Source organism: Phaenicophaeus curvirostris, chromosome 1 (genome assembly GCF_032191515.1).
Source record: "Phaenicophaeus curvirostris isolate KB17595 chromosome 1, BPBGC_Pcur_1.0, whole genome shotgun sequence".
Lineage (NCBI taxonomy): Eukaryota > Metazoa > Chordata > Aves > Cuculiformes > Cuculidae > Phaenicophaeus > Phaenicophaeus curvirostris.
The window spans coordinates 138,799,611-138,827,541 of record NC_091392.1 but is presented as its reverse complement, the minus strand read 5'-3'; the positions used below and the strand labels follow the sequence as shown (position 1 = coordinate 138,827,541).

The window sequence follows — 27,931 nt, the reverse complement described above, 5'->3', positions numbered from 1 at the left end:
AAAAAAACATCCACTTGGAAAACTGCCATGTAGCCACAGAGAATAATACGATGTTCTCTAAAACCAAACTTCCACTCAAACAAAAAAGAACATGCTACCTGGCAGCAGAAAATTTCCTTGTGTTATACTTTAAAAAAAATCAAACATTTTATGTTTGTAACTTGGAAAAACTTCTTGAGATCTCCTTTTCAGATAAGAACCCCAATATTCATTTTCATGTAAAGTAACTGCTAGTTCATAGCTGAATAGTTTCATGTAAGCCACAGTCTCCCCCTTGGTTACTCTATTTCATTTACCTTGCAGAAACAGCCCTCAAACTTTAAGTTAATCAACATTATTTCAGCAGAAACACACACAGCGGTGAAATGCCAATTATTAAATCTTTTATTTATTCAAATAAATAAAGAGGTAAATGACTACGATCGATTTTCTCTTTTTAAATGGAGGCGTACCAATACCAGAATAACAGAGCAGCTTCCACAGGGAGAAGACAGGGCAAGTCATCTTGCACAGAACACCTTCCACATTTACTTCTCTAGAAATGTATCCTTCTGTATTACAACCTATGACTTTATAAGAGATTAGCTATTAGATGTAAGGTTTGTTTGCAAAAGGTCTATAAGTAGAACAGGCAAGTCATATCTGACCATGTTTGTAACATCAACAATTCAACAGTTAAAATTAATATATTACACACAGTGTTCTCGATCCTACTTAAATGGACAAGAGTTATCGCTGAAATTAGTAAGCATTTTACCATTTAACATAAAAAATATTGGTACTTTATGGTCTACAATAAGCCATTTCGGTAAGTTAATCCTGTATTATTTTCAGCAGCTTATTGTAACAGTCATAACTGTTCCCAAAAAGTTCTTAAGAACCATTAGAGGAATGCTTCACCCTTTTTTTACAAAGGAAAAAAAGGTAAAAAATTATTGCAACCAACCTTCTGAATACTAAGAATTGAGACACACCACTCCACACTACCCTATGCAAAATTAATGAACAAAGTAAATCAGCATTCATCATTTTTAAAAATTCCTTTTTACAGCATGAAGTACATTTTATGTATTTTAAAGTAAGATTGTGTACACAGGATGAATTTTACACTGTACATTTTTTGATGTTGAAGTATATAAATACAGAGAAAAATATTGCCACAATCAATACACTTAAATACCTGTACAATATTTACATTGTAAAATATTTTACACGGCTTTAAACCATCAGCATTATTTAAGCTATACACATTTCAAAAACCAGAGAGTAAAATGCTTACAGTTTTTTAAACACAATTTCAATATAAATGCTGCTTTCAGTTCTTTAGTACTTCAACGGATTGAGGTATTAACTTTGTTCCATGCCAGCCATCAGTGACAAAGCTAAAGATTCCACTGCAAATCAAACCATAAAAAAGTAGTTAATATTTGCACTTGCACCAGACTGCAAGCAGTTATTGCAACATACAGTTCTGTAGCTTAAAAGGAAGTTATCGGTTTATCTTTTTAATTACAAGGCTTCTGGATTTAAGATGGTTAAGGTGTTTTATGAATCTCTGACAGCCTAGTATTTCACCACTTTCATCATCAGTTATCCCTTAGTTATGTCAGGTGGGAAGAACTGTTAAGAAATTGGCTCCTTTGTTTAAAATGCTAACTGCTGTATACACAAAAAACACTCCAAACATTTGGGGTGCGTCTGTGAGAACAGTAAGCCATTCTCACAGACAATTCTTGCAGGTAAGCTTTTGTAGACTGAGAAACAGTGACGTCAGATATCACCTCTTTTAGCAAACCATTAGAATATGCATCTCCATCCCTGCTAACCCCATCCAGCAGGTGCCCCTCCAACTCCAGCTGGCACTGATTAGCAATTTAAGCTAATATCGAGCTGCAAGTAGAAGCACAGAAATGTCATCTGCCATTTCTGATACTGAGGAAGTAACTTATAAGAGATGGCAGAGCCAAGAACTCCATATAGTTGCAGCTGAGGCACAGTTGCATCTGTTCAAGTATATCACAGCTGTCACCCAACAACAACAAAAATGCTTTTCTATGCCCTCCAGAACTTAGTTTCAGTCATTTCGAAAACTGCTTGTCACTTGCTTAGGTACAACAGCATCGCCTCATCAAGGAAAAAAACTGTCTGGATGGGCAGGCCCAAAGAGTGGTGGTAAATGGGAGTTGAATCCAGCTGGAGGCTGGTCACAAGTGGTGTTCACCAGGGCTCGGTGCTGGGTCCAGTCCTGTTCAATGTCTTTACCAACGAGCTGGATGAGGGGATTGAATGCAGCCTTAGCGAGTTTGTGGATGACACTAAACTGGGAGGAAGTTTCAATCTGCTGGAGGGTAGAGAGACTCTACAGAGGGATCTGAATACGCTGGACCAATGGGCTGAGGCTTGCACTTGGGACACAACAACTCTGTGCAGTGCCACAGACTTGGGGAAGAGAAGCTGGAAAGCTGCCTGGCAGAGAAAGACCTGAGGGTGTTGGTCGACAGCCGACTGAATATGAGCCAACAGTGTATTCAGGTGGCCAAGAAAGCCAATAGCACCTTGGCTCATATCAGGAACGGTATGGCCAGCAGAAACAGGAAAGTGATTGTGCCCCTGTACTCAACACTGGTGAGGCTGCACCTTGAATACCATTTTCAGTTTTGGGCCCTTCACTCCAAGAAACATTGAGGTCCTAGAGTGTGTCCAGAGAAGAACAATGAAGCTGGTGAAGGGGCTGGAGAACAAGTCTTATGAGGAGAGGCCGAGGGAACTGGGGTTGTTTAGCCTGGAGAAGAGAAGGCTGAGGGGAGACCTTATTGCTCTCCACAACTACCTGAAAGGAGGTTGCAGAGAGAGGAGAAGAGACCAACACCCACAAGTGACAGGTGATAGGACAAGAAGAAATGGCCTCAAGCTGTGTCAGGGAAGTTCAGATTGGATATTAGGAAAAGTTTTTTCACAGAAAGGCTTATCAAGCACTGGAACAGGCTGCCCAGGGAGGTGGTTGAGTCACCATTCCTGCAGGTGTTTAAAAGACAGGTAGATGAGGTGCTTAGAGATATGACTTAGTAGTAGACAGGTACAGTTGGAGTTGATGATCTCTAAGGTCTTTTCCAACCTAATGATTATATCATGCTATGATTCAGTAAAGTAAAGACAGCTTTCACGAAAGAGAGGATGGCATAAATACCCTAAAATAAAAAGTAAGGCTTAATGGCCCCCTGTAAATATCTCACAAAATGAGATTCTTTAAGACATACTGACAAACAAAGACAGATTAAAACGTAACTACGTTTCGAGCAAAGCTCACATCCCAATAGGTGCAGGTATGTGAGAACCCTCATGTACTTACAGTGGGGAAAAGAGCCTCGACAGACAGCTTTGTTGAGAACTGTTACAAGAAACATGTGGCAGTTCTTAAAATCAGATTCCATCTTCTCTATGGATTCCATCCTACAAAACAGTTTAACAGAGAAATGCTTAACAGAGTTCACTGTGTTATCTTCAAAATATGACAAAAACTTCACAGTAAATGACAAAAGTACTCTTTGCATGGCATTCCTGCTTGAACTTAAAATATTTCAGTTATGCCTGCATATACCACTTCTAGAAAACAAGAGGCAATTTTGACAGGAGCACCTGAGCACTATCACAATGGCATTAAATAAGTTCATCATCATCTCAGAAATCTCTGCAGTAACTCAGAGGAACTGTGTGGTTCTGACAACTATTACTCCTACGTAGCTTTGTACTTCAAGACATCCATTCCTGGTCCCTATTGCTGCAAAGTTCCTTGGGGTAAACTTACACTGCCAAATAAAACAGGGACACCCACACTCCTTTACTATCAGCCAGCCCTCAAATTTCACTTTAGGCTGTACCAGATAGTGCTCACCAGAGCAGAGAGAAGATGCGGTTCACAATAGTCGTGCTTTTCTTTTTTCCCCTCTCCCAAGAGGATATGGGTGATGTCACATCTGCTATGACTTTTTCCTGCCACATCCAAGAGCACACAACCACATGCCCTGAGTTTCAGTCTTTATCAACAGCCTTCACAACGTATTTCTCACACTTCAAATTGGAAAAGCATTCCAAAAATAGCAACTTCCTAATGCTGCAGGAGAGCGGGATCCACATTCTAGGTAGCATGTGTGCCAAAGAGAATCAGTTCTGAAAAATATGGATTTGAGCCGGTCCAGACCTGCTGGCCTCAAGGCCACAGATCAAGCCTTGAGTGTTACACACAGCTCTGGAGACTTGCCCTCTATCATCCCTCCTTCAAGCAGCAGCTTACATAGGTAAAAAGTATAAAGGATAAAACAGGAGAGGAGTGGCAGGCGAGCAGCCCTGCAAAAAGGGATCTGAGGGTGCTGGTTGACAGCAGGCTCAACAGGCGTCAGCAGTGATCAAACCTTGGATCAGGCTTCCTAGAGAGGTGGTCCATGCCCCAACTGAACATACATTGACACAAGTGCATGAAACTTGTCAAGTTCATTCTAAAAGAAATCTCACTTCACTAAGAAACAGGAATTAGCCTCTAGCATCTGCTGTTATGAACAGAGTAAAGTCCTGTTATTTCACACAAAATATACCTCAAAATTATGTTCTGAGCTGTGAAATTATGACCACGTAGAGTTTTAGCTATGTATACTTACTTCCAAGCACCCAAACCAGCCTGCCAGCGGTCTGCAAACATCAGTACTAAATTTAACACTTTCATTATAGCTTCTTTCACAAAGCTCACCTAAAACAACAATTAAAACATAAGGAATAACATTCAGAAATGCATTGTTAAGCATAATAACTTTCATTATTAAGTTGCAATACAAGGTATCCCATGCCATTTAATCTGATCTGTAGAAACAATCTCCTAAGTACAATGTGATTCTTCCATATTTAATATGTTTTGTATTTACTCTCTAATTCATTCCATGGCTGAATCTCAATGAGAACTAAGGACAGACAGTATGTGGGATAAAAGGCTATGTTATTCACGTACCTCCATTTCCTGCTATACCAGTATGTATAATCCCTATTTACATTACCAAGCCTCACTTTGTTCAAGTCTCCCATCTCTTAGAAACAAGTGAGTCATGTAAAATCCAATGTCAAGAATTTAATTTTATTCTCTCTTCTTGAAAGGACTGAGATGAGACTTGCAAGGGAAACTGGATCTCAATGCTAAGTCTGGAAAAGCTACCTTTTCCTCAAGAGTACCTTTATATTACTTAGTATGTATGAACTGCCAAAGAGACAGCATAGTTAGTACTGAACCACTTACTTGTCCTGCTAAACTCAATGTATCAAATAAGCCAATTTTTTTACCCACCTTTTCTCTCAGTAGGCAGCGATCATGGATTGTAGACAGATATCTGTAATGAATCTTTATCAACTGATCTAAATCTTTGGCTTCTTCTACCTGATGTTGAAACTCCAAGCCTGTACTGTGAAGAATCTGAAAAAGATGACCAGAGTTATTAGATTCTATGTTGCACAAAATTTTTTATGACTCTTTTCCAATATTTATATATATTTAAAGAGCCTAAAATTGCCTGAATCATTCACTCTTCACTCTCAAATTTTAGGCTCACCCTCCAAGTTACCACCAAATACAGCAACAAAATCAAGCTTTTCTCTTAACTGCATGACATTCCTCATGTAAGTACAGATACTGCCATTGCACAATGGCAGGCAGACTATCCCTGAAGGAGCTCATTTGGAGTATATTAGTTGTACTAAAGGCAAAAACCAGCAATATTAGAGCAGATATGAATCACCAAGCGTTGCCTTTATATTTGAAGAGCCAGATATACACTTTTGGACCCGTGTACTATAGATTTTTAGGAAGAGTCCATTTCACTAACAAGCCTGTAGTAACACTTCTATTAGCTTAATAGCTCTTAAGAGTAACAGCTTACAGAAACCTATTTTTACATGGCTGTGCTTCAGTCATCTAGTACTGGGAGGAATTAATAATAGCCAAAGATCAATCATATGCCTGAAGAACTTCTAAAGCATTTTTAGAATTACTGATTTAAAAAATCCAAGTTAAAACTGAAACGTATTTATCTCAAAATTAGTTCAATGTCCTTTCTGCAATACAGTATTTATTTTGTTAATGTTTTAAATGAAAATTAGTACTGCATCTCCAGCTATAAGTTCTTAATCCAAATTAAACCGTGATATAAGACAAACCCTAGTCATGATGTAGTTGTGCAGGCTGTTAACAAAATGCATAAGTTTCACTCTTAAGAGGAACATGCGATGTATTTGTTGTTTTATGTTTTCCGTTTGGGGTCCAAATGGAGGAAGTATTCCTTGTTCTAATAAAGTTCCTTCCTTCACCTGCGGATTTTCTGCAGCACAGACTAATTCTAAAAAGAAAAGGCAAGAGTATTATATTGAAATGCTTATGAACACAAATTGAAGCTAAGATTTTACTTAAAACTGAAATGTGTTATTTTTATTCTGCATGCAATACTGATGTAAGATTTTTATTGCAACATAGATTGTTATTGAAGTGTAGCAACAATACACTGAATAGTTTGACAGTATATGTACGATGCAATTTGACAAACACTACGATAGGAAATGTTATTTAAAAGCTAAAGATTATCTAAAAGGATTTAAAAAAATCTACATTAAAAAAAAAGCGTAAGCTATCTCCACACAGGGAAAAAGACTTAAGCATAAAGCCATACCCATAGAATTTAAACCACAGAAAAGTACAAATCTAATTAACTGATGTACAGAGATGAACTCATCAACCTTCTAGTTTATTTTTCTGGGACATGAAATGCATATCCACTTTACATGGGACAGGAAGAGTATAAACATTAACCCAGTGAAGGAGACACTTAGGAGATCTCTTTCTACAACCTCTAAATATTTACATTGCAGCTTAAAGCATGTATTACAAACTATCCAGCTTGCTGTTTCAATCTCAATTACAATTACAATTTTTTCCATCTTGTTTTCATAACTCCTTTCAGCATATTATTCATAAAAACTTGGACTACATACAACACAAAACATTAGGGCGTAACACACAGACCTTCTTTCAACAGCAAGGTCTGAAGAATGAAGTAATAAGTTTCCAATATAACTAACTAGACATGAATCAAAGAGACTAAGGAAACGCATGAATAAACAGTGCTGTCCCTGAGGCTGAAAAGAAGTGAGAAGCATGCCCTGCTTAATATATCTGATTTGTGAAGCTAATAGAGATTAGTACTTTATAGAATGAATAAAAATTCTGACAGGTTTATACTGCATACTGCAGCAAACAGCAGACTATTTATATCCTTAGACCATAGAACAAGTTTTTAGAGTATCTCTCATTGAAGAAGTTTCTTACCATCAAATCGTAAAACATCTAGACTATACTTGGCCCACTTGATTTGCAGTAAGAGCAGAAAAACTTGATTGTAAATTTTTTGGCACTCTAAGCTTATAACTATATCCACAGGCCAAGGAACCTAAGAAGAGGATAATCAAGACAAAAAATGTAAGTCACCTCAATACAACACTTCAAATCTGTTCTACAATAAGAACTACAGCAATATTAACTCACTACCTTGTAACTCAATGTCAAACCATCTAAGGTGTGGACTGGGAGTTTCTTCTTTGCTGTATCAACAGTTTCAAATGATATAGACAACCTACGAGAGGAAAAAGGTGATTTAATTGGCGCTAGTCTGTTTTAAAATAGTGGTTAGATTAATTAATTTATTTTATTTCTTATTGCTAAATACCAACTGTCTGATTCAATGTGACGGAAATGTGTAGAAAATATGACAACAGCTTAAAACTTCATCAAAACAGATTCTTGTAATGAGTACACAATAATTTGTATTATGCTATACAAGGTAAGTACATTAGTACAGGCAAGCGTAAAACAAACGTAACCAAACGCTATTTTGCAGGCTTTTGCATTTTACCTTGTACTGTCCTCTGGATAGCGCTGCCCAACTGCCTCTTGAAGTTGAACATTTAAGAAAGCCACATTCTGCCAAGTTTCCTTTTCTCTAATTTTGTCAAAAATAGATGTATAGAAGTCATACATGGTATCTCCAGCTTCAAGTAAGAAAAAATTTCTCATTGCCTGCAAATATTCCACAAGCCTGAACAGGGGAAAAACATATAACAGTTCTTCAGTCTTAATCATACAACTAAAATCAAACACAACTGTTCTAGAAACAAAAAATCTCAAAAACTCTTCACTACAAGAACTCAAACTTAATGAAGTCCACAGTAAAGCCATTGTTTAACCTCCATACATCCTTCACATATGTTCAAATAAAACAAAATAACCAAGTGATCTTTTCCTGTAAGCTTGAACAGCTCCATTAACTTCAGCAGAAGTGCGCACAGCATTCAGCTGTCTTACAGGTCAGGCAATTCTCATAAATAGCTTAGAGTCTGGAAATCCCGTCCCTCTCCCTCAACAGAATTTATGTAAGGAGACGCAATTTCAGGGAGATTTCTGTCTAAGAGAAGACTTTAATATAGAGCTCCTGAAAATTATTATATGGATTTTCTTTTACTGATAAAGTACGAAGTACGGTAAGGCTACGACCCTCCTAAGAACCATGACTATAAATACATTAAGTATTCCAGGGCAATTAAAAGCATGACAATTTATAACCACCTGGAAAGGTTATTTTACTTTAAGCAATATAAAAATATACTTTTTCTACTATACCTCTTATACTATCATAACTGAATTTCATATTAAACTGATATATTCTAGCTTCCTAAAATTTGTCTTCTGGTTTCAAATTACAACACTATTAAAAGTACAGCTTGAAACATGCTGTTGAACATCTGCTGAAGTCAAAAGATAGCTTCACTGCTGGTTTAAACTAGACCAAGTCTTCACCCAGGATTCTGTCATGTTAGGTCCTCCCTTTATTCCTTAATAATTGTATTGTTATTACCAAACCGGAGTAGAAACACAACACAAAATTCCTGCTTTTAAGCATGTGGTATAACACTGGTAACTAAAAAAAATGTTAATGAAAAACAAATCTACTTTCTTACCTATAATCCTTCTTTAAAGTTTGCATTAGATTACCACAGCATTCCAAGTATTGCTTGTCTATGTGCGGATAAAGGCAAGACCTCAATGTCAGTTCAAAAGTCTGGCAGGTCACTGATTCTGAGGATCTATCCACACAAACATCTCCACCAGTGAACTTCTCATGAAAATCACTCTGTTCCAAATATAATCTTAAAAGAAAACATGCATCTCAGGGAAGAAGCTTCATAATTCATACAATATATAAAACAAACAAAAAAAAGTCACACTTTCAAAGATTTTCATCAAAATCAGATCCTCTGTTGTAAAACATACAGTGCAAAAGTAACCATAGAATCGCTAGGTTGGAAAAGACCTTTGAGATCATGAAGTCCAACTGTACCTGTCCACTACTAAACCATATCCCCTAAGCACTTCATCTACCCATCTTAACACCTCCAAGGATGGTGACTCCACCGCCTCCCGGGGCAGCCTATGCCAGTGCCCAATAACCCTTTTGGTGAAGAAATTTTTCCTAATGTCTAATCTGAACCTCCTCTGACACAACTTAAGGCCATTCACTCTTGTCCTATCACCTACCACTTGGGAGAAGAGACCAACACCCACCTCACTACAACCTCACTTCAGGCAGTTGTAGACAGTGATAAGGTCTCCCCTTAAACTCCTCTTCCCTAGGCTAAACAACTCCAGTTCCCTCAGCCGCTCCTCATAAAGCTAGTGCTCTAGCCCCTTCACCAGCAATGTTGCTCTTTTCTGGACACACTCCAGGACCTCAATGTCTTTCTTGTGGCGAGGGGCCCAAAACTGAACTGAACGAGGTGTGGCCTCACCAGTGCTGAGTATAAGGGCACAACCACTTTTCTGTTCCTGCTGGCCATGCCGTTTCTGATACAAGCCAAGATGCCATTGGCTTTCTTGGCCACCTGGGCACACTGCTGCATCATATTCAGCAGCTGTCAACCAACACCCCCAGGTCTTTCTCTGCTGGGCAGCTTTTTGGCCGCTCTCCCCCAAGCCTGTGGCCCTGCATAGGGTTATTGTGTCCCAAGTGCCAGACTCTGCACTTGGCCTTGTTAAATCTTGTTGGTCTCAGCCCACTGGTCCAACCTGTTCAGATCCCTTTGCAGAGCCTCCCTACCCTGAAGCTGATCAACATTTCCTCCCAGCTTAGTGTCATCTACAAAGTTGCTAAGGGTACATTCAATCCCTTTATCCACATAAAAGCTCTTTCATAATTACAGCACAGATTATGTCTATTAAGTGATCCTTTCTACTGTTTTTGTGTGACCAGGCATAAGAATATCAGATTCAGAGATTCAGATTTCAGAAGAATATCAGAGAAGAGATTATCTGCAGTCTACACTTGGTAAGTCTAATTATTTTGTCACAAAAATTATCGAATTACTGTAATTTGTAAAAAGCTACTTGCTAGCTGAATCCACGGTAAGAAGCCCAGCTCATAGCAGCCAGTGCCTTGATAAACTGAATGAGTCAGACATTGAATTAATCTATCCATTTTGACAAACAGAATAGTCCCAATTAACAAGCGAAATAATAGTCTTATCTACTATTAACTATGACTTCTTTTAAAAAACTCTCCTCCTAGGACTAAAATGAAAACACGTAAATTGCCACCTAATATTTAAGAAAAACTTAAGGAGCCATTTCTTCTTTGTAATCACAAATTAAGTACAATTTTCAGAGTCTGTCTTTCCCGCTCATTTCCAAGACATTCTTAACCTCTATGACTTCCCTCATTACGAAGAATAATTTCTACTGAATTAATATGAATTTCTGAAGGCTTTTGAAGTTAAATTATTTCAGCACAGTACAAATAAAGCTGTGTTCTTCAAAGAACACACTCGGTGCAAATCAATGACATCGCGTACAAGTTCCGACCAAACATATTTAAAAGTTTAGATTTTACAAGTACTCACTATTAAAGCACTTATTTGCTAAAAGCCTGTTATTCTGAAGACTACTCCCATTTCGTATGCTAACAGATGCGAGTAGCAGATTCTTTACTGCTTTTAATTGTTTTTCTTCAACAAAGCACAAGGGTGGTGTTTACTTAGCTTCCATCACTAATTATTGGTGTTCCTCTTTATTCTGCACTTGCCTGTTTTCAGCAGCAACAACAATAAAAATTTGGTCTAACAAATGTCACCAAGCAGAATGTTGCTCTCAACAACACAGCAGGAAGATCATTCATTTACCTGGCAAAATTAATAGCCAGCAGTGGGTCATGGACATCATCCAGTTCCAAGTGTCTTTCTGCTATAGACTGCATCTTTATCAGGCTCTGCTTTGTGGCTTGCTGTTCTGTAATAATATCTGGAACAGACTCTTCCCCATGCCGCAGGCGAGACTGCACCGATTCCAAGAACAGTGTATATAAACTCTTTCGTTCAGCATCTAAATTGGGCAACGTATTACATAGTAAGATTTTATTCCATGAGAAAGCATAATCTGAACTACAAGAACTCCTTTGCAGTTCGACGTTCACTTGCTAAGTTTTGACATACTAAATTTAGGCCATTATTCAGGAAAATACTTAAATACATATTTAACTAAACATTCCTAAAACATTAAGACTTGTCCGACACTGAAGTTAGGAATACATTCAAATGGGCTGCTGAATGGGTGTCTGAAATATAAAGTATTTCTGAGACTGTAAGAGAACTTCCTCCTTCAGGTGCAAGGGCAGTTGATGCTTAGCACCTGAAACAAGCCTGCAGTATTCAGTAGACGAGACTGTATTCTCACACCAAATGGGAAAGTAAATCTAGAGAATCTCCAAAATAACTTAACTATCTCTATTTCTAAACATCAAGAAACAGAAAAAAAGCATTTGTTTTGTTTCAAAAAGTGTAATATTGGTTACATTGTTGTACTGTTTTACAATCACTCAAGATAAATACACCAGTTACCCAAACATGCCTCATCTAACTATTAGTAAGCTTTTTTAAATAAATAAAAGCTCCACATGCTATATCAGAATTATTTGGCCACTCAGTAAAGAAAAACAACTACTTATTAAAACAGAACAGCTTTATTACTTGGACATACAAGCTGTTTTCATTAGTCTCATAAGAAAAAAAAATGTTTTGCAAGTGCAGGAGAACAAGTTTAATTAGAATTTAAAACAATAAAAAGCAAAGAGAACACTCAGTATTAACACACACTGCCCTTGTCACTTCTTTGCACTGGAAGAGTGTTTTCAATCAGACTTGAAGTTACCAACCACGATACTGACATTCAACACAGAACATTATATTATTCCAAAGCCACAGAAACACTACTACAAAAAAATGTACCCATACTGTTAAGATATCCCAAGGCACAATGGTCCACAAGCTGACATCTCACCTCTTGACGCAGCCTGCTGTGGAGAGCCATCTTTGCACTGAAGATTCTTCAACAGCTGCATGGATTTTCCAGCCATGATGATCTGCTTTAGGACAGGTTTCAGGAAAGAGACCATAGTATGTTGCCGGCTTGAAGGGGCCTGATCACTGCCAGAACTGGCACTGGCATTGTCACTCATCTTCTCTTCATTTTCTGTCTTCTCTGACACACTGTATAATGTGTAGGTAGCATACCAAAAGTCCCTGTGATTAACTGGAACATTTTTGTTTCTGTGAAGAAATAAAAAATTGATGAGTTGTGTCCCTTTTCAAAAGACAAAACTTCATTACTAGACGATGCATACCGTCTTTCCCCCATGCTTTGCCTTTCTCTTAGAACAGTCAAGAAGCACTTTCAAAACTGTATTAAGTAAGTTCATTCCTACCACAAACTATCTAGACTCTTCTAGAAATGACAGCATTACCAGGTTAAAGAATGAACTCACAGGAGATAAAACTATTCTATAACCACCGAAATCCCAAACCAAGGCAAACAGATTAAATTATAATTAAGTTATAATTAGCTATAATTAAAATATAATTTTAATTAAATTTGTCCAGGAAGTTAACTATTCATGGTGGCATACATCCTTAATAACAAAACGATTAGTGACTGACTTGCAGATTTATTTAAAACCCACAATGAAGCAAATATTACTGGGAAAGCTGAAAAATTCTAGAGCAGGTGACACTCAATTCTTAGTTCACTTTGCTTTTTTGTGTTGTTTACATAAGATACGTAGTATGGTCTTTGAAGTCAAAAAATAACCTGAATTAGATAATAAACATGAAGGACATATATAAATAAAAGTTCAAATCACCCCTGCTGGTAGCATTAAAACACAACTACAGAATGACAGAAAGAAAGTCAAATAGGACATAATAAGGATGTTAAAGAGCTCAATTACTAGGGTTGTATTACAATCGTACTAGAACTGTTCTCTTACTTCGTGCCCACACTCACCTACCTTTACAGACAAAGGTTCAATTAAGTTTTGCAGACAGGGGGAAACTGATTGGTAATTATGAGTCAATATCCTAATTTCTATATTCACTTTCCCCTTCAAGCTGTCAAAAAAGGAACCAGCAAAATGAAGCATACCGATGGAAGAAAAATAAACAGCTCAAATAATGCTTAGGATATGTGCATGTAATTCAAGATACCATACTGACTTGTAGTACAAGTCAGAAGAAATGAGTATTTTAATTCTAAACAGCATTTGATTTACAACAATACAGATTAACAGAAGAATTAAAAAGTAACTTTTATAATTTTTGCAAACGTCTTGGTTTTGAAGAACAGTTAGCTGCTTTCAAAAGAGTTAACATACTCGGAGTCTGACTGCCATTTATTTACTATTTGTGGAAAAAAATAAATCTGTTTATTTCTCATCCAGAACAGTATCTGGTACAGCTCCATATCAAATGCAATTTCCCTACTGGGAAGTTTGAGACAAGTTATAAAAGTCTGATTAAGAAATTAATTCTACTTAAGTAAAATAACAAACATGAAAATCTACTGTTATTGTTACCCTTTACTTTCTATGTTCTACAGCAGGTTTTATATATGTACTTGCACAGCATTGTATGTGTCCCGTATCAGCATCCGTACCTCTGAATGATAAATTCCTTTGCAGGATCAAACAAGTTACCATGGACTATCCACTCATCAACCGTCTGCAAATACGGCCTCACGGTTTCAACCCAGAGTGAGAACAGAAGGGATACCTGAATTTAAAGGGTGGAGGGAAAATGTGCCTGAATTTTTTTATGCTAAGCAGTAGAAGCAATGCAGCAAAGCCTAACCTCTTAATTGTGCAATCATAGTTTATAATAACTACATTTAAGGATTTTTAAACATGAAATGTTAAACTAAAAACTACAGCTTCAGTATTTTTAATGGAAGCCTGCATTGTGCATAATTCCCTGTGCTACTTTTGTCATCACAGTCGGACCCAAACAACAGTTTTCATTGTTTTGTCACTCTAACATCTCTGTAATAGCAAGGAATAGTCAAAAAATCCTGTAGTTAAGTAACACAGAAAAGAGGAAAACAAAAGGACATGATGACGTCTACTATATTTTTAGTAGTATAACGAACAAGTTATTGTGAAACACCAAGCCCCTGCATTTCAGCATTAAATGAATCATGCAGCTGTAGAAATAGGAGGCAAATCTATTACAAAGCTCTCTCTTTTATAACAGCTACCCGGTCTGTAATTCCCCCACAGTTCCTCCGCTCAGTCCTAAAACCACACTGCTGCTGATATCCCCATAAATCTGATTTTGTCCAAGTTGAGTGGACTCATGTCAGAAAACAGTAATGCATTATGGATATCAAATCTGTCCTCAATGCCTGGTAGCTGAAGGCTAGTCTATTCCATCACCATAAAGAAATTTAAGTTACTAAATATTTCACTGTGTTGGTCTATTAAGGAAGGAATGATTTCCCCTACCGTTTGCTCAGAGGCTTCTCCAACGCTGTCATATTCAAGAATAGCTTTGTAGAGAGTATTAAGTAAATGAGATGCTCGTACAACATTTCTAGTGTCAGGTGGCACTTCTGCTACCCCAGTGCTGAAAACTTTGTGAAGTACCTTCAGCTGTGCCAGTCGGGGAGACAATTTATCTATTACTATTGAAAGTGTGACTGTTTTATCTGGAAAAAAAACAACCCAAAGATGTATTAAAATAATATCCAACAGAAAATCAAGTTTTGTCAATGTTACTGATGAGGTTTTAGAATGCAGCATGGCATCTTTCAGTTTCAAAATGCATCTGCATAATGTTTTCCATGTTTCCCTCTTAGAAACATTCCCTTGTGTGCCCATGCCTTTGTGTAAAATTTCCCTTGCACTGTACCTTTGTTTATTATGCATTTTTCAATTTCAGTAAGTTCTTCTTTAAAGCTAATGAAATATTTATACAAGGCCCACATAAAAGCTTGGTAGGTTCTGAAAGGGGCTTCAGTAGTTTTCTTTGGAGTGGAAACTGTTCCATGCATTATGCTGTCTGGGCTGTGTCCCATCACTTCATCAATAAACTTCTGTAGTCTAAACACAACTTGACCATATGCTGCTATCTGTTCCAATACAGATCTCAGGCAATTCTAGAAGGAAAAAAAAAACTTTTTAGAATAACCTAATAAAACTTTGTATTTTGTAAAGCCTAAAAATAAAATCACAAGGTATTTATATGAATTAAAAAAAATTAAAGTTCTGCCATCTCTATTGCTTCATCATGTTCTCAGATAATTTACTGTGAGGGTGGTGAGGCACTGGAATAGGGTGACCAGAGAAGCCATAGAAGCCCCATCTCTGGAGGTGCTCAAGGCCAAGTTGGATGAGGCTTTGAGCAACTTGGTCTAATGTATGGGGGAGGCTGGGACTAGCTGATCCTTCCAAACCGCTCTGTGACTCGATGATTGTCAGATACAGGAAGAACCCCTTCAGTTTAATTATGTCAAATGTTATTAGTAAAAACACAACTCTGTAAAGGTGACATTTTCCACAAGCAGCTTAATTTCCCATGTCCCAGAATATCTGTCTTCCAGATAGATATATTCCTGCTGAGATTCAGAAACAACTTACATAGGTTAAATGAGTCACAATAATATCGTTCCGCACAGCCACTTTTCCATCATTCAGCTGAAATATAAAAAGCTTTTTCACTCCCGAAAGTAGCCTTGAAAAGAAACAAAGTGAGTAGTAATTTTTCCTCCTTAACAGACATAATTATAACAAAAAGAACTAGCTCTCGCTTGCCTAAAAGTTCTTTTCTTCAAATAAAAGGGGACTACAGATCATTTACCATGCTACTGGTACTGCAAGTTGTTGCTAGAATACAAACAATAAAACAGGCATCAAATAAATAGCTCTTGAAGTTCCTTTCCAGTTGAGCTTCTTTCCGGCTATAGGATGATTCAGACCTACTTTCTAAAATTCAACACTGAATTAAAAATCCATAAGGGCAGGATATGAACAAGTTGGTTGCTCTTAACAGTTAGGACTTGAAGAATCAACACATACAAGGAGTAGTAAACCATCTTGTTCTTTGTAAATGGTTCACCCACATAATTAGCAGTGGTGCAGCTAAAAGCTCAATAATAATTCTTTCTTCAGACACAGCTTCAAAGTTAATCTTTCATTCCCTTAAGAGAAATACTAGATGTTAAAATGAAAGCTTTGTAATGTTGATCTTACCAAAGAGTTTCCCGTATAACTTGGGTTTCAGTGACTAGTGTTCTCTCTTCTGGCACATATAAAGGATCACTGGTGTACAAGTGGTGGTCCCTTAGAAAAAAAAAAAGGAAATTAAAACAATGTAACAGCCAAAAACACTGCGGGAACACCTGAAAGTAAGAATAAAGCAATAATCTTAACACTCAGTTTTGTTCTAGTTGTACTTGAGTAGATTCAACGCTCACGGTGGCATCTTAAGTATATAGACAAAAGTAGAGTTTGTTTTCATATTGCTGAGCAATACACTATGGAGAGCATTAAAAGATCATCTAATCCTACACAGCAAGACAAGCAACAATTATGTGAAGTAACGAATTTGCATTGTTTAGGGTTTAGATGGGTTTTTATTTTGAATTCTTGATCCTTGATTATTTCTCACTCAGTGCTCTGTAAACGTATACTTTTTGTTAAAACTACTAAGCTAAAAAGTAAATTACCGATTTCTCTAATTTATACAAGAAAACGCACACTGTAGCCAAAAGTTTACTTAAGAGAAACTTCTTAGGTGGCTGTGGAAGTTTCTATTTCTTACAACCCTGCATTATACAATTCTCTTTAAACCTCCCACAGAATTTTTCATATTTTAGCAAAGCATAGAAGGATAATTCACATTTGTAGTATTTTGACTCATTACTATTAACTGCAGCAAAATTCATAAATCCAAATTAAGTAATACTGGTCATATCTCATACATATACATAGAATACAACTGCAAACAGCACCAAACATAAACAGTGTTGCTTTATGATGTTGATAGTTCCTAATACTCACTATAAATTTTGCTTCGTAATTGGTTATATAATGAACTGACACTAAAATAAATTTAACTTTTTTCTTAAATTAAAAAAAAAAAATCATTAAACTAGGGAATCAAAGACAAATCTAATGATACGTATTACTGCAGTATATCAGATCTGGTGACAGAGGGAAGAATCAAGGTTGGTTGTATTTTTTCCTAAATTAAACTTCATTTTCATTTATTTCAAAAACAAGAGCAGATCACAACAATATGCAGTTTTATGTCCTTTCCCCACACAAAATCTGTGTTTCAGACTAATTTACTACGGGAAGCACCAAAACCAAACAAAAAGTTAACACTTTTAGCTCCTCAGAGACCTTTCTAAGGGTTAACCCAAACAAAATTTAACAATAAGATTTGCTTCTTTGAAAGAGGAAAACCCTCTCTCTGATATGATGAACAACAGAAGCCAAACAAAAAGCAAATAATCTATTAATTAATAGAAAAAGCATCTCGCCTGTTCATTTTATTAACTCATACCCTTTTAATTGTTTTTACCTGAATCAGTAATAACTACACTATCTTTAATGCTTCCACAGTAAAGAAGCTTAATAAAGTAATTACTTAGCATTATATGCCAGTAAGGAATGTGTAGTAATAATGTTTTCCTACCACACTGCAGCAAGGTTGGAATGCAAGTGTAAACTATGCGGAAAACGAGGAGCTCTTCCTGTCCAGTACTGAGGAACTACATGCTGCTCCAGCCAGCTTCGAGCATCAGGTTCACCGACTGTGAAAACACATGAGAGTTGTTGAGATGTTTTTATTTATTCAGGAAATGCTTGTAAAAAAGAGTTATTAAGAAGCCTATCTGCTAAGCTGCAGAATCACAGAGCTTTTCAAGTAAATTATGATTTACAACTATTTGCACTTTACTGCACTCACATATATGATACCATCGTGCACAAATTAATTGACATAGAAATGCCTCATCTCCCAAAAGTCCTAAAAAAACCAACTTGGAGATTTACATAGTTTCCTTTCCAACTCTTCTTCAGAAAATGTGGTTCCATCTCAGGCAATTCTCAAATGACATATACAAAACCATCAGACTTTAAAAAATGAACTGCCAAACATCACCAGCCTTGCCACTACATTCCTTTTTGCCATGCATTTAGTAGATTTTACCTAAAAGTGTTTTTTCTTAAATTTGATTATCAAGAAAACTTTACCTAATCCCAGACAAGACAGCTACTGCTTATACACCATATGAATTTATGCAGTTTTCTTATATAAGGTATCCTGTATCCTACAATATTCTATGCAAAAATATAGTTACAGTTAATACTCCCTGAAGCTATTCAAGCCATTAGTTTTAATTACATAAAACTTTCTCAGAAATGCTTCATAACCAGAACTGAGTCAACTGTGCCTGTGTCAACTAAATTTTGTTTCAGCATTCTGATACTCAATAATAAAATTTTACATCATATCCAAACAACTACATGCTGAACTTAAGTTTTTATTTCCATATTAAAATATCCACGTATATTTCCACAGAAATAGAGAAGTCTTGCACATCAGCAGCAACAGAAATCATCCATTCCACAGTGCTTCTTTAGTGTTAAAAATAATAAAAGAAAAGCAGCAGTGAACAATAAAACTACAGTTATAGTGAGGTATTGTGGTTTTGACCTAAAGAGTAACAAATAAAGCTGCGTTAGCCAACTTAACTTGAGTATGTACATAAAAAGAATTATAGCTTATTCTGACCTTTCCAGGAAACATTAGGTACTGTTTTCTTATTTGGATCTTGGTCTTCTAAAGGTGTCCTGTCTACTTGAATACCCGAGTCCTCCCTACTCAAAGGCTGAGTGTCTTCCTCCTCGTCACTTTCTCCAGACCAATCCTATTAAGCACAACAAACCCCAGTACACTTCAGTACAACATACAAGACATCTATATTCACTTCCTATCCAAGTCAAACAAACTATTCTCCTCTTTCTTCTGCTATAAAGTAAATTTAGGACACTAAGACTAACATAAACCTGTCTCTGGTAGACAGTTAAGTCATACATAACATTAATAACCAGACAAATGAGAGAATTGGTAAAGATCACAGAACTACAGCAAGTTCTGATTCAGAGCAGGCAAGGGTCAGCAGAAGGAGCCAGTTTACTTGCAGGGCTAAATCAAAAGCACTTGTATTACTATTACTCTGTTTGGATCTGTATGTATTTCATGGCATTAAGAAGCAACGTATTAGGGAATCCAGCAAGAATCAACACACGAAGCATACAAACTAGGACAACTCAACCAGGTCTCTAACATACTTCAAACTGGTTTACACAGTTTGGTTACTTACTGGTGTATCTATGCCTGGGCCAAAGTAAATTTCTTCTCCTTCCATTAGATACTTTCCCCAATCAAATTCTTCTTGCTTTTCTAAAAGAAGTATGAATACAAAAATCGTGAGTTTCACATAACTCTGACTTTCTTTTCCTCTAAAAACATTTCCAAAGTTAAAACTCCCTTGTTACTCTAATACAAAAGGCATTCTCTTCCATTTAAGGTTACACCATTGTTCCTTCAACAAGGTTATATACTTTCAACATGACATGTAAATTGTGATGCATCGACCATGTATAGTCTTTATTTACTAATTCTCAATTTCGTTGCTTATACACTCTAAATAAGCAACATGGTGTGACAGCAGCACATTTATCTGTGTTATGTTACACCACTCTACACTTCAATCCTGGAAAAACATGCAAGAATGCAACATATCACTTATAGTGACAATTCCAGTTTAGTTTGGTGGAAACATTCAAAATGTGTACTTTACATGTGCACAAGGATCCTGGATTGCAAACAACATAAAGCAAGAACCATCTTACTCTCCAAAACAGACACCAAATATCCATGATGTGATGTGTAATACTTTAAAAATAACAATCACACTTACAATATATTATATCTTAAACATGAAGCTTACTCAACTGTAATTAGTGCTGTTTGAGATAACTTCTTCATATTCACATTCCTGGAATGGGCTGAAAGTGCATTCAAAACACCGCCGAGGGAATGTGCAGAGATCATTCAAAAAGGAATCTTAAGATGCAAGATTTTCTTTAGGTTAGTCTGAAATATTCTTCTTTCAGTCTATGATACAACACTAAAAACAAACGGGGGATGGCATTCACCCAAACTTAAGCACAAGCCTCGTTTTTAGGCACGGAGTGAAACAGCCCCACTTGAGAAAGCAGGCAGCTGGGAACTCCCTCTGAAAACCTTTAAAGGTATATCCCTCATCTTGACTACGAAGGGACCATAGGAATTTACATCAGCAAAGCTGTTTCAACAGCCCTCTTGTTGAGGTGCAAGACAGAGACTGAGGATAGAAACCCGCTGTCTGCCTTTTAGCACATAAGCACTGCTGAACAGGTGGAGAACACTGGTAAGTGATAGCGGCACAAGTCAAAAAGAGCTCCCAAGGTGCTTTGGTGGGTGGAAAACTTAATTAGGTGATGTAACATAAATTGGGTAGGAACAATCCGCAGGCTACTTTAAATGTATACATCAAAAAAATAAAGCACCTTGAAATGAATGAAAAAATAAAATGGAGAGGAAAAATGTCCTCCTTATCAGCTTGCATCAACGGACCGTACTTTCATTAGCAATATAAACATCTTGTAAACTTACCCACTTCTTTGACTCTTGGTTTTTCCACATAGGTGGTGTTGGATGGAGAATCAGACAAACATAACAGAAGAGACAGTATGGAATAGTGCGTATCTGTCTTTAAAACACATTAGGAAAAAAAAAAAGCAACTCAGTAAGTGGACTAAAAGGTTCTGGCTAAAACAAACTCAGCCTATTATCTGCAGGAACACTCCCCATTAGTCTCCATTCCCTAGTCCTGAATTACAAAAATAACACCTGCAACATGACATTGAATACAATCAGTTCTCTCTTGCCTACTAATTAGCCAATCAATATACAAGTACTTCAAAAGTACCCAGAGCATAAGCTGCCTCTCATTGAGCCGATAACCCCAGAATACTGAAAAGAGATAAGAGAAACCCTGAAGTACTGATAAAGAAAAAACCCACTGCAGGACAAAGGATAATGGATAGCTATGTTAACATGAGGTGGGAGGACATTGCTAACAGGTCTGCAGGACACCAAGTCTTAAATTCCCTTATTTGTATGGCTGATGATTTCACACAAGCTAAAATTAATTTAGCTAAAATATCTTACAAAAACTATTATATTTTAGTATCAGATTGACATTATTTTCCCTTGTCCAAAAAAATCTACACAAAGCTTTAAGAATCCATCTTTAACTCCAATATTGCACTAATGAGGTTGTGAAATAGAGGCTTTCAATCAGGTTAGGATACTGTGCCAAAACAAATCGCTGCAGCATACCAGTGTGTTACAGACTATTCTCCAGTATCTGCTTACAGCACCACTACTTCTTACTAAAAAAAGGTTTTCCTTTGGTCTGATTCTAGCTTTCCAAAGTTCTTTAGCAGACCAATTAATATCTAGACACATGGGGATTCTGCTATATACATCCTATATACTTAGACACATACGTACATACACTTACAAAGGTTTTTTGGGACAAGATAGACTTGTATTTAAAAAGAAATAAGTAAAATTTCTGATAAAGTAGCATCATTTTCCTCTAGTATAGATGGAATTGAATATGTTCCTACTGGACATTACTGACCACACAAGAGTCTGCCAAATAACTCCAACAGGTCACTGACAGACGCACACATGTAAGCTGGTGTTTCACTTACTGGCCGTAAAACTGACAAACACTGTCTTCCCAGTTATGTGCCACTGCTAAAAACTAAATGCAGTTTAACTTCCAAACTATGAGATATTATCTACCCCCAGCTACACCCCAGTCAAAATTACAGAGGGGAAAAAAAAAGTGGAAAAAAAAGGGCTCTTAAAATCTTGGGATATTTGCAATATCCAAGTATTAACTGCTTGCTTCGGCTTTTGTTTTGGTTAGTTTCAGTTTAATTTTATTTGACTTGAAACAAGCACAACTAAACGTACTTCTTCAAAATCTAAAGAGGACAGTATAATGATTGAAGATATGTGTAAGCTATTGAGGGTCCCAGAGTTTTCCCCACAAATTAGAGGAAACCTAAAACAGTGCAAAGAAAGGTAAATGTCAGTTCGATGAGAAGCAAAAATCAGACTACAACTCAGAACACACAGCCCTACTAAAGGATATTATTATACGGAGCACAACTCTTAAATGACATGCTCATTATTAAACTATCACACCGGAAAGAGTCTGAGACAACTTTCACCATATCCACCCAGTCCATATCATAAACTGAGTTGATACCCAGTGTATCAAAGGTGAAACATATATACGGTCTCAATAATGGAGCTACAGGGCAGGAGCATTCAATTTAGAAACACTAAAATTGAAATGCCCAGATGCATTACTTACTGTAAAAGAAAATAGGCAAAGAGTAAGAACTGCTCAGTTTGCTGCTGTTTAGAACAGATAGGAATTTAGATTCATCTAGACTCCAGCTATAACACTTACACCATGTTCACAATAAAACATCTGCTCTGCCATGAGAAGTCATCCTTTAAGTCCTCCTCCCTGGAATTGTTCAAGACCAGGTTGGATGAGGCCTTGAGCAGCCTGATCCAGTGGGTGGTGTCCCTGCCCATGGCAGAGGGGTTGGAACTACACGATCTTTAAGGTCCCTTCCAATCCAAACCATTCTGTGATTCTAAGCCTTGAAACTGCTCATGCTGAAACTCCGACAATGCAATAAACACTTAAAATAAATGGGGAAGCCAAGGAATTCAACCCTGAAAATCCATGACCTGAACAGTAACTGCAAACCCCACTTCTAAGTCATCTGGAATTTCCAACACAACACGACAACTGTAGTCCCCATCATCAGTACAAAGACAAGAGTGCTGGAAAAAAAGAAGAAAATTGCAGCCTACATACCTTTGTCCCTTCAATACTCGGGAGTGGAGAGTTCAGAAATTTTTCTGTTAGTCTTTTCCAGCTTGCAGCTTTTCCAAGGTCAGAATGAACTACCAATTTTTCATGTATTCTAATAACAAAAACAGTATCAAAAATGCTTCCTAAGGTTAACTAATGCATTATTAATTCACAAGCACAAAACTTACCCTTCAATCGTCCTCTGTACTTTGTGGCTATTCACATCAAGAAAACGGTGAAATCTGTGTAAGAAATCTGTATTAGAATATGTTTAAAAAGGAAGCTTAAGTAAGGAAGAAAATAAAGCTGATTTACATATATGAGGAAAACATTATTGTTTCATAACACATGCTTAATTAAGCAACAGCATTAAGCATCAACTAAATTTAATGTGTGTCCCTTATCTCAAGAAGAATTAACTTCAATTGACCTTAAAGATGGAAAAATGGAATCCAGGTTACAATTAATGAGGACTTTAAGCTGAATGGGAAATTACTACTGCATCAGCAATCCAAGCAATTAAAGTACACTGTCAGCTAAGTCAAGTGGAGCAAGGAGATCAAGACCTGCCTTGTCAAAGGTATCTATGTTAAATGCACAAAAAATGTTTGAACTTGCATCACAAGCAAAACAAACACCCACATGAGAAGGCACCTAAATCCAAACAAAGCTCATTTATAAATAGTAGAGTGCCTAAAAGAAAAAAAGAGCTCGATCATAATAAAGAAACACACACCAACAAGTTAGTATGTATAGGGACAAAATAAGAACTCATGAAAGGTAAGCTGGACTTTGCAGAAGAAATTATAATATGAACAAGGTTCTTCAGTCATGTACAGAGGAAAAAACAGAATGCAATGCAACAGCAGTGAACATAAGGTCAAGATGCTCTATATGTAGGTCCTCAAGGCCAACCTTATATTTTGCCTCAGTTTCCAGCAACAACAGTACAGAACACAGGGGTAAAACTCTCATGAGCAAAGATAGAAATGAAAACTACTGGATCCAAATCAGGAGCAAAAGTTAAGCTAAACAGACTGAATGTGGAAAGACAATCTAAAAATCACCTCAGTGTTAAGGTAATGAACTAGAAATTGAAAATACTAGGCAGGTAGCAAGGATTCTTAATAAATATCACTAGAGGATGAAGATATTAAAGAAAAAAATTACTTTGTTAACTTTTGTTGTTTTGTATAGGCTCAGTCTGATTTCAGCTATCTGTAAGGGTTTGGAATAAAAGCATGATAAAATGTTAACATTAACTGGGTAGCTGACATTTACGCTATTTAGCTTATCTCACTTACTACAGCATATTAGCTTATATAGCAAATCATTAATTCAAATGGAAAATGGTGAGAAGCACAAAAACTGGAAGATTTAAAACAACAGACAACAATAACAAAAAAACCCCAAAACATGGATCTGCATCAAAAAGAAACACACACACACACAACCAAACAAGGAGTTTCACAAACTTGAAATTGAAGAGCGTTTCTGCTACAGCCCAAAGTCTCATGGCTTAAAAATACAGTGTTAGTCAATCTCAGGCTGACATTCCACACACATTTCTTAGGCAACAATTCTAGTCTAAAACCCTTCTTTTTCCTCACCCTCCCTGTCAAAGCAGCTTGTGGTCAACTCTGCATCACCCGTGCTCCTTTTTTGCTATGTTGTTTAAAACCAAAACTAGTCCAATCCAACAACTCCCCAGTCCAAAAGAACACACAGCTACACAAGCAACTGTGTCACCAAAACTGAAGGAGGGACGTCACAAGACATGGAAGGCAGGGCACATTTACCTGGCTCAAGCAACGCTACTACCATTACCAATCTGCAGATTCAGGATAACGACTGCTAGTAGCAGCTATTTTGATAGAGCTACAAAACCAAGAAATGCAAACCTACAATGCATTACACAAAATATTTCTGGTAAATACAAAAAACACAGGGAGACGACAGTTAGAAATAGCATATTCCCACATTCCCAATGAAAACAACTAGCCTCCTCAAAATTCAGTTGAACGTGTCCAAACATCAGCTCTCCCACACCTCAGACTCACCTTTGCCGTTGACCCACAGCTACGTGGTTATTAGTCTTACTTGAGCCTATTAGTAGTTAGGATTCACAGCCTGAGTTGATGCAATGTAATTATGCAATTGCTCACCCCCAAAAACTGATTTAAACAGCATAAAAAAATGTAAGTGGCATTGATTTAACATAGATTAGGTATTTGCTGCAAGAAGTTAAACAAGAACAGAAGGGCTCCAAAGAGGCAGCAGTTGGTGACAAGATGGGAAATTGGAAACAGAACATGTAAAACTTTGCAGCAGACACCACAATGGTAACTGTGATAACTGAAAAAGCAGCGTGTAAACTTTAGTAAGGACATGTTAGACAGTAGTGTAATAAACTACAGGTTAATAAAGCACACGTTTATGACAAGCTCAAATAACATCAAAGACATTGGCTTCTGCAGATTGATAACCTTTTCCAGAAGCAGCACAGTATTCTCTGTCAGAAGCTTTATAGAATCATAGGAAGGTTTGGGTTGGTAGGGACCTTAAAGATCATCCAGTTCCAATCCCCTCTGCCAGGAGCGGGGACATCTTCCACTACATCAGGTTGCTCAAAGTCTCATCCAAACTGGCCTCGAACACCTCCAGTGATGGGGCATTCATGACTTTTCTAAGGCAATCTCTTCACTGTCTCACAACCATAGTGGAGTTCTCAACTATTGCGTTATCTTGAACAGGTGGAGTTCTCTTCATTTGCTGGTTACATATAACGATTATGTCTGGACTTTCCTCCAACAAACAACATTGTGTCTAACTATATTAAGGCGCTGAAAAGTACTTTTGTACGGATGAGGAGAAAAGCCCTATAAGACGAAGATTTAAGAGTGATGGAGTCCTCCTACTTGTCTTGTTTCTGTTTTGCCAAGACATTTAACTCCAGAGTGATGGAATAACACCCACTGGCCCTCTGGCCAGGACTGGCAAACAGCTCCCAGGGCTACCCAGACACCCTGCCCATAGGGATAGGCAGGACATGGCTCCATGCCAGTGATACAAAAAAATGCCGACAAATAAACTTTCTAAGACTCATTTTGGAGTTTTAGAAAGCAAGTGTCCTTTATCAGGCCTTGGCAACATAAGGACATGATCTCTATCAACCATGTGTAGTGAAAACAAGAGCTGTTTACAGAATAGATTTCCCACTTACATGCATATGAACATTTTTCCCAGAAATCTTATGCATATTCTATTACTTTCCAAGGACTAATTTTAATGTCATTATGAACTTCACAACAGTCAAATCTCTTGCTAATCTGGAGCTTTGGGCCAACTCTGCCTGACCTTCCATTTGAATCATAGAATTGCTAAGTTGGAAAAGACATTTGAAATCAAGTCCAACTGTACCTGTCCACTACTAAACCATATCCCCAAGGAGTACATCTATCCATCTTTTAAATACCTCCAGGGATGGTGACTCCACCACCTCCCCAGGCAGCCTGTGCCAGTGCCCAATAACGCTTTTAGTGAAGAAGTTTTCCCTAGTGTCCAATCTGAACCCACTCTGGTGCAGCTTGAGATCATCCCATTGAAATACAGAAAAGACCACAAACAGGTGATGGCAGGAGACACATCTGTTCAGCACAGATCACACTGAACACAAGATGTCATCATCGAGAAGAAATCATAGAATCATAGAATCACCAAGTTGGAAAGGACCCACTGGATCATTGAGTCCAACTATTCCCATCAATCCCTAAACCATGCCCCTCAGCGCCTCATCCATCCGTCTTTTAAACACCTACAGGTTGTTTAATGAACAGTCTAAAAGAGAACATGCTACCAGAGGGACACGCTAACTTTCAAAAAATAGAATTACTTTGACGAAACCTAACTCTACTTCAGCTTAAATAAAAAATTATTCCACTTTTTTTTGTGACAGGGAGCGATTCCTGTGTCACCAGGGCGGCCTCCAGCCCCGGGCGGCGGGTGTTTGGGGCTGCCAGGCAGGCTCCAGCCCCAGTGCCGGGTGTGAGGGGGGAAAGGGCCCCGCTCGCCCTGCCGCAGCCCCGCTCCTGACGGGCACCGCGGGGCCTTCCCTCCGCCTGGGCGCTGACCTGAAGTTGGACCAAGCGAAATTCAGCGCCATGTGGAAGCGGCCGCCGCCCAGCTCCTCCTCCTCCTCCTCCTCGTCAGCCAGGCCGGTTACACTGCGCACCAAGGCGCGGACGGCCCGGTCCAGGTCCTGCTCGAAGCGGCTGCGGTGCCCAGGGGAAGCGAGCGACGGCGCCGCCATCGCCGCGGAGCGTGGGGGGCGGGAACCTCAGGAAGGCGCCACTGAGCCGCCCCGGGACGCGGGTCTCGCGAGATTTCCGTTTCCGGGCAGCCGCCACCGCCTCAGATCTCGCGAGACTTTCCCGCGACAACTGGCGAGGAAGTGGCCCCGCCCAGGGGTTTTGGAAGGGGAGGGCAGGGAGGAGCTGGAGGGAGACA

The 27,931-nt window shown here is 37.9% G+C and overlaps 1 protein-coding gene across 4 annotated transcripts; it reads right to left on the bottom strand.

The window, feature by feature from the left end:
• Positions 1–363: 363 nt before the first annotated feature.
• On the bottom strand, positions 364–27,738 carry TUBGCP5 (tubulin gamma complex component 5). Of its 4 annotated transcripts, XR_011339068.1 has the most exons (25): positions 27,556–27,738; positions 23,614–23,667; positions 23,429–23,537; positions 21,127–21,223; positions 20,425–20,535; positions 19,790–19,869; positions 19,198–19,333; positions 18,097–18,214; positions 16,647–16,736; positions 16,035–16,128; positions 15,307–15,553; positions 14,901–15,103; positions 14,057–14,172; positions 12,407–12,675; positions 11,254–11,452; positions 9,040–9,228; positions 7,938–8,120; positions 7,574–7,658; positions 7,355–7,475; positions 6,193–6,371; positions 5,327–5,452; positions 4,653–4,741; positions 3,350–3,450; positions 1,280–1,394; positions 364–569 (listed from the first exon to the last, which is right to left on the bottom strand). XR_011339068.1 is itself a non-coding variant. In XM_069876014.1 (24 exons), the coding sequence occupies exons 1-24, from the start codon at positions 27,732–27,734 to the stop codon at positions 1,348–1,350; spliced, it is 3,222 nt and encodes a 1,073-aa protein (XP_069732115.1). In that variant the 5' UTR covers positions 27,735–27,738; the 3' UTR covers positions 364–1,347. The 4 variants fall into 4 exon arrangements, 3 of the variants coding, with proteins under 3 accessions (XP_069732115.1, XP_069732126.1, XP_069732136.1); XM_069876014.1 differs by having other exon boundaries at positions 364–1,394; XM_069876025.1 differs by lacking the exon at positions 20,425–20,535 and having other exon boundaries at positions 364–1,394.
• Between the last annotated feature and the right edge of the window lie 193 nt (positions 27,739–27,931).

Bases quoted from the DNA above. Each gene is read 5' to 3' on its own strand.
- TUBGCP5 (XM_069876014.1), bottom strand. From the start codon at position 27,734: ATGGCGGCGCCGTCGCTCGCTTCCCCTGGGCACCGCAGCCGCTTCGAG. The intron at 8,121-9,039 runs GTAAGAAAGTAG...TCCCCTGTTCAG, and splicing joins ACTTTAAAGAAGGATTATAG to GCTTGTGGAATATTTGCAGG. The intron at 7,659-7,937 runs GTAAAATGCAAA...TTCCTCTCGTAG, and splicing joins TATCCAGAGGACAGTACAAG to GTTGTCTATATCATTTGAAA.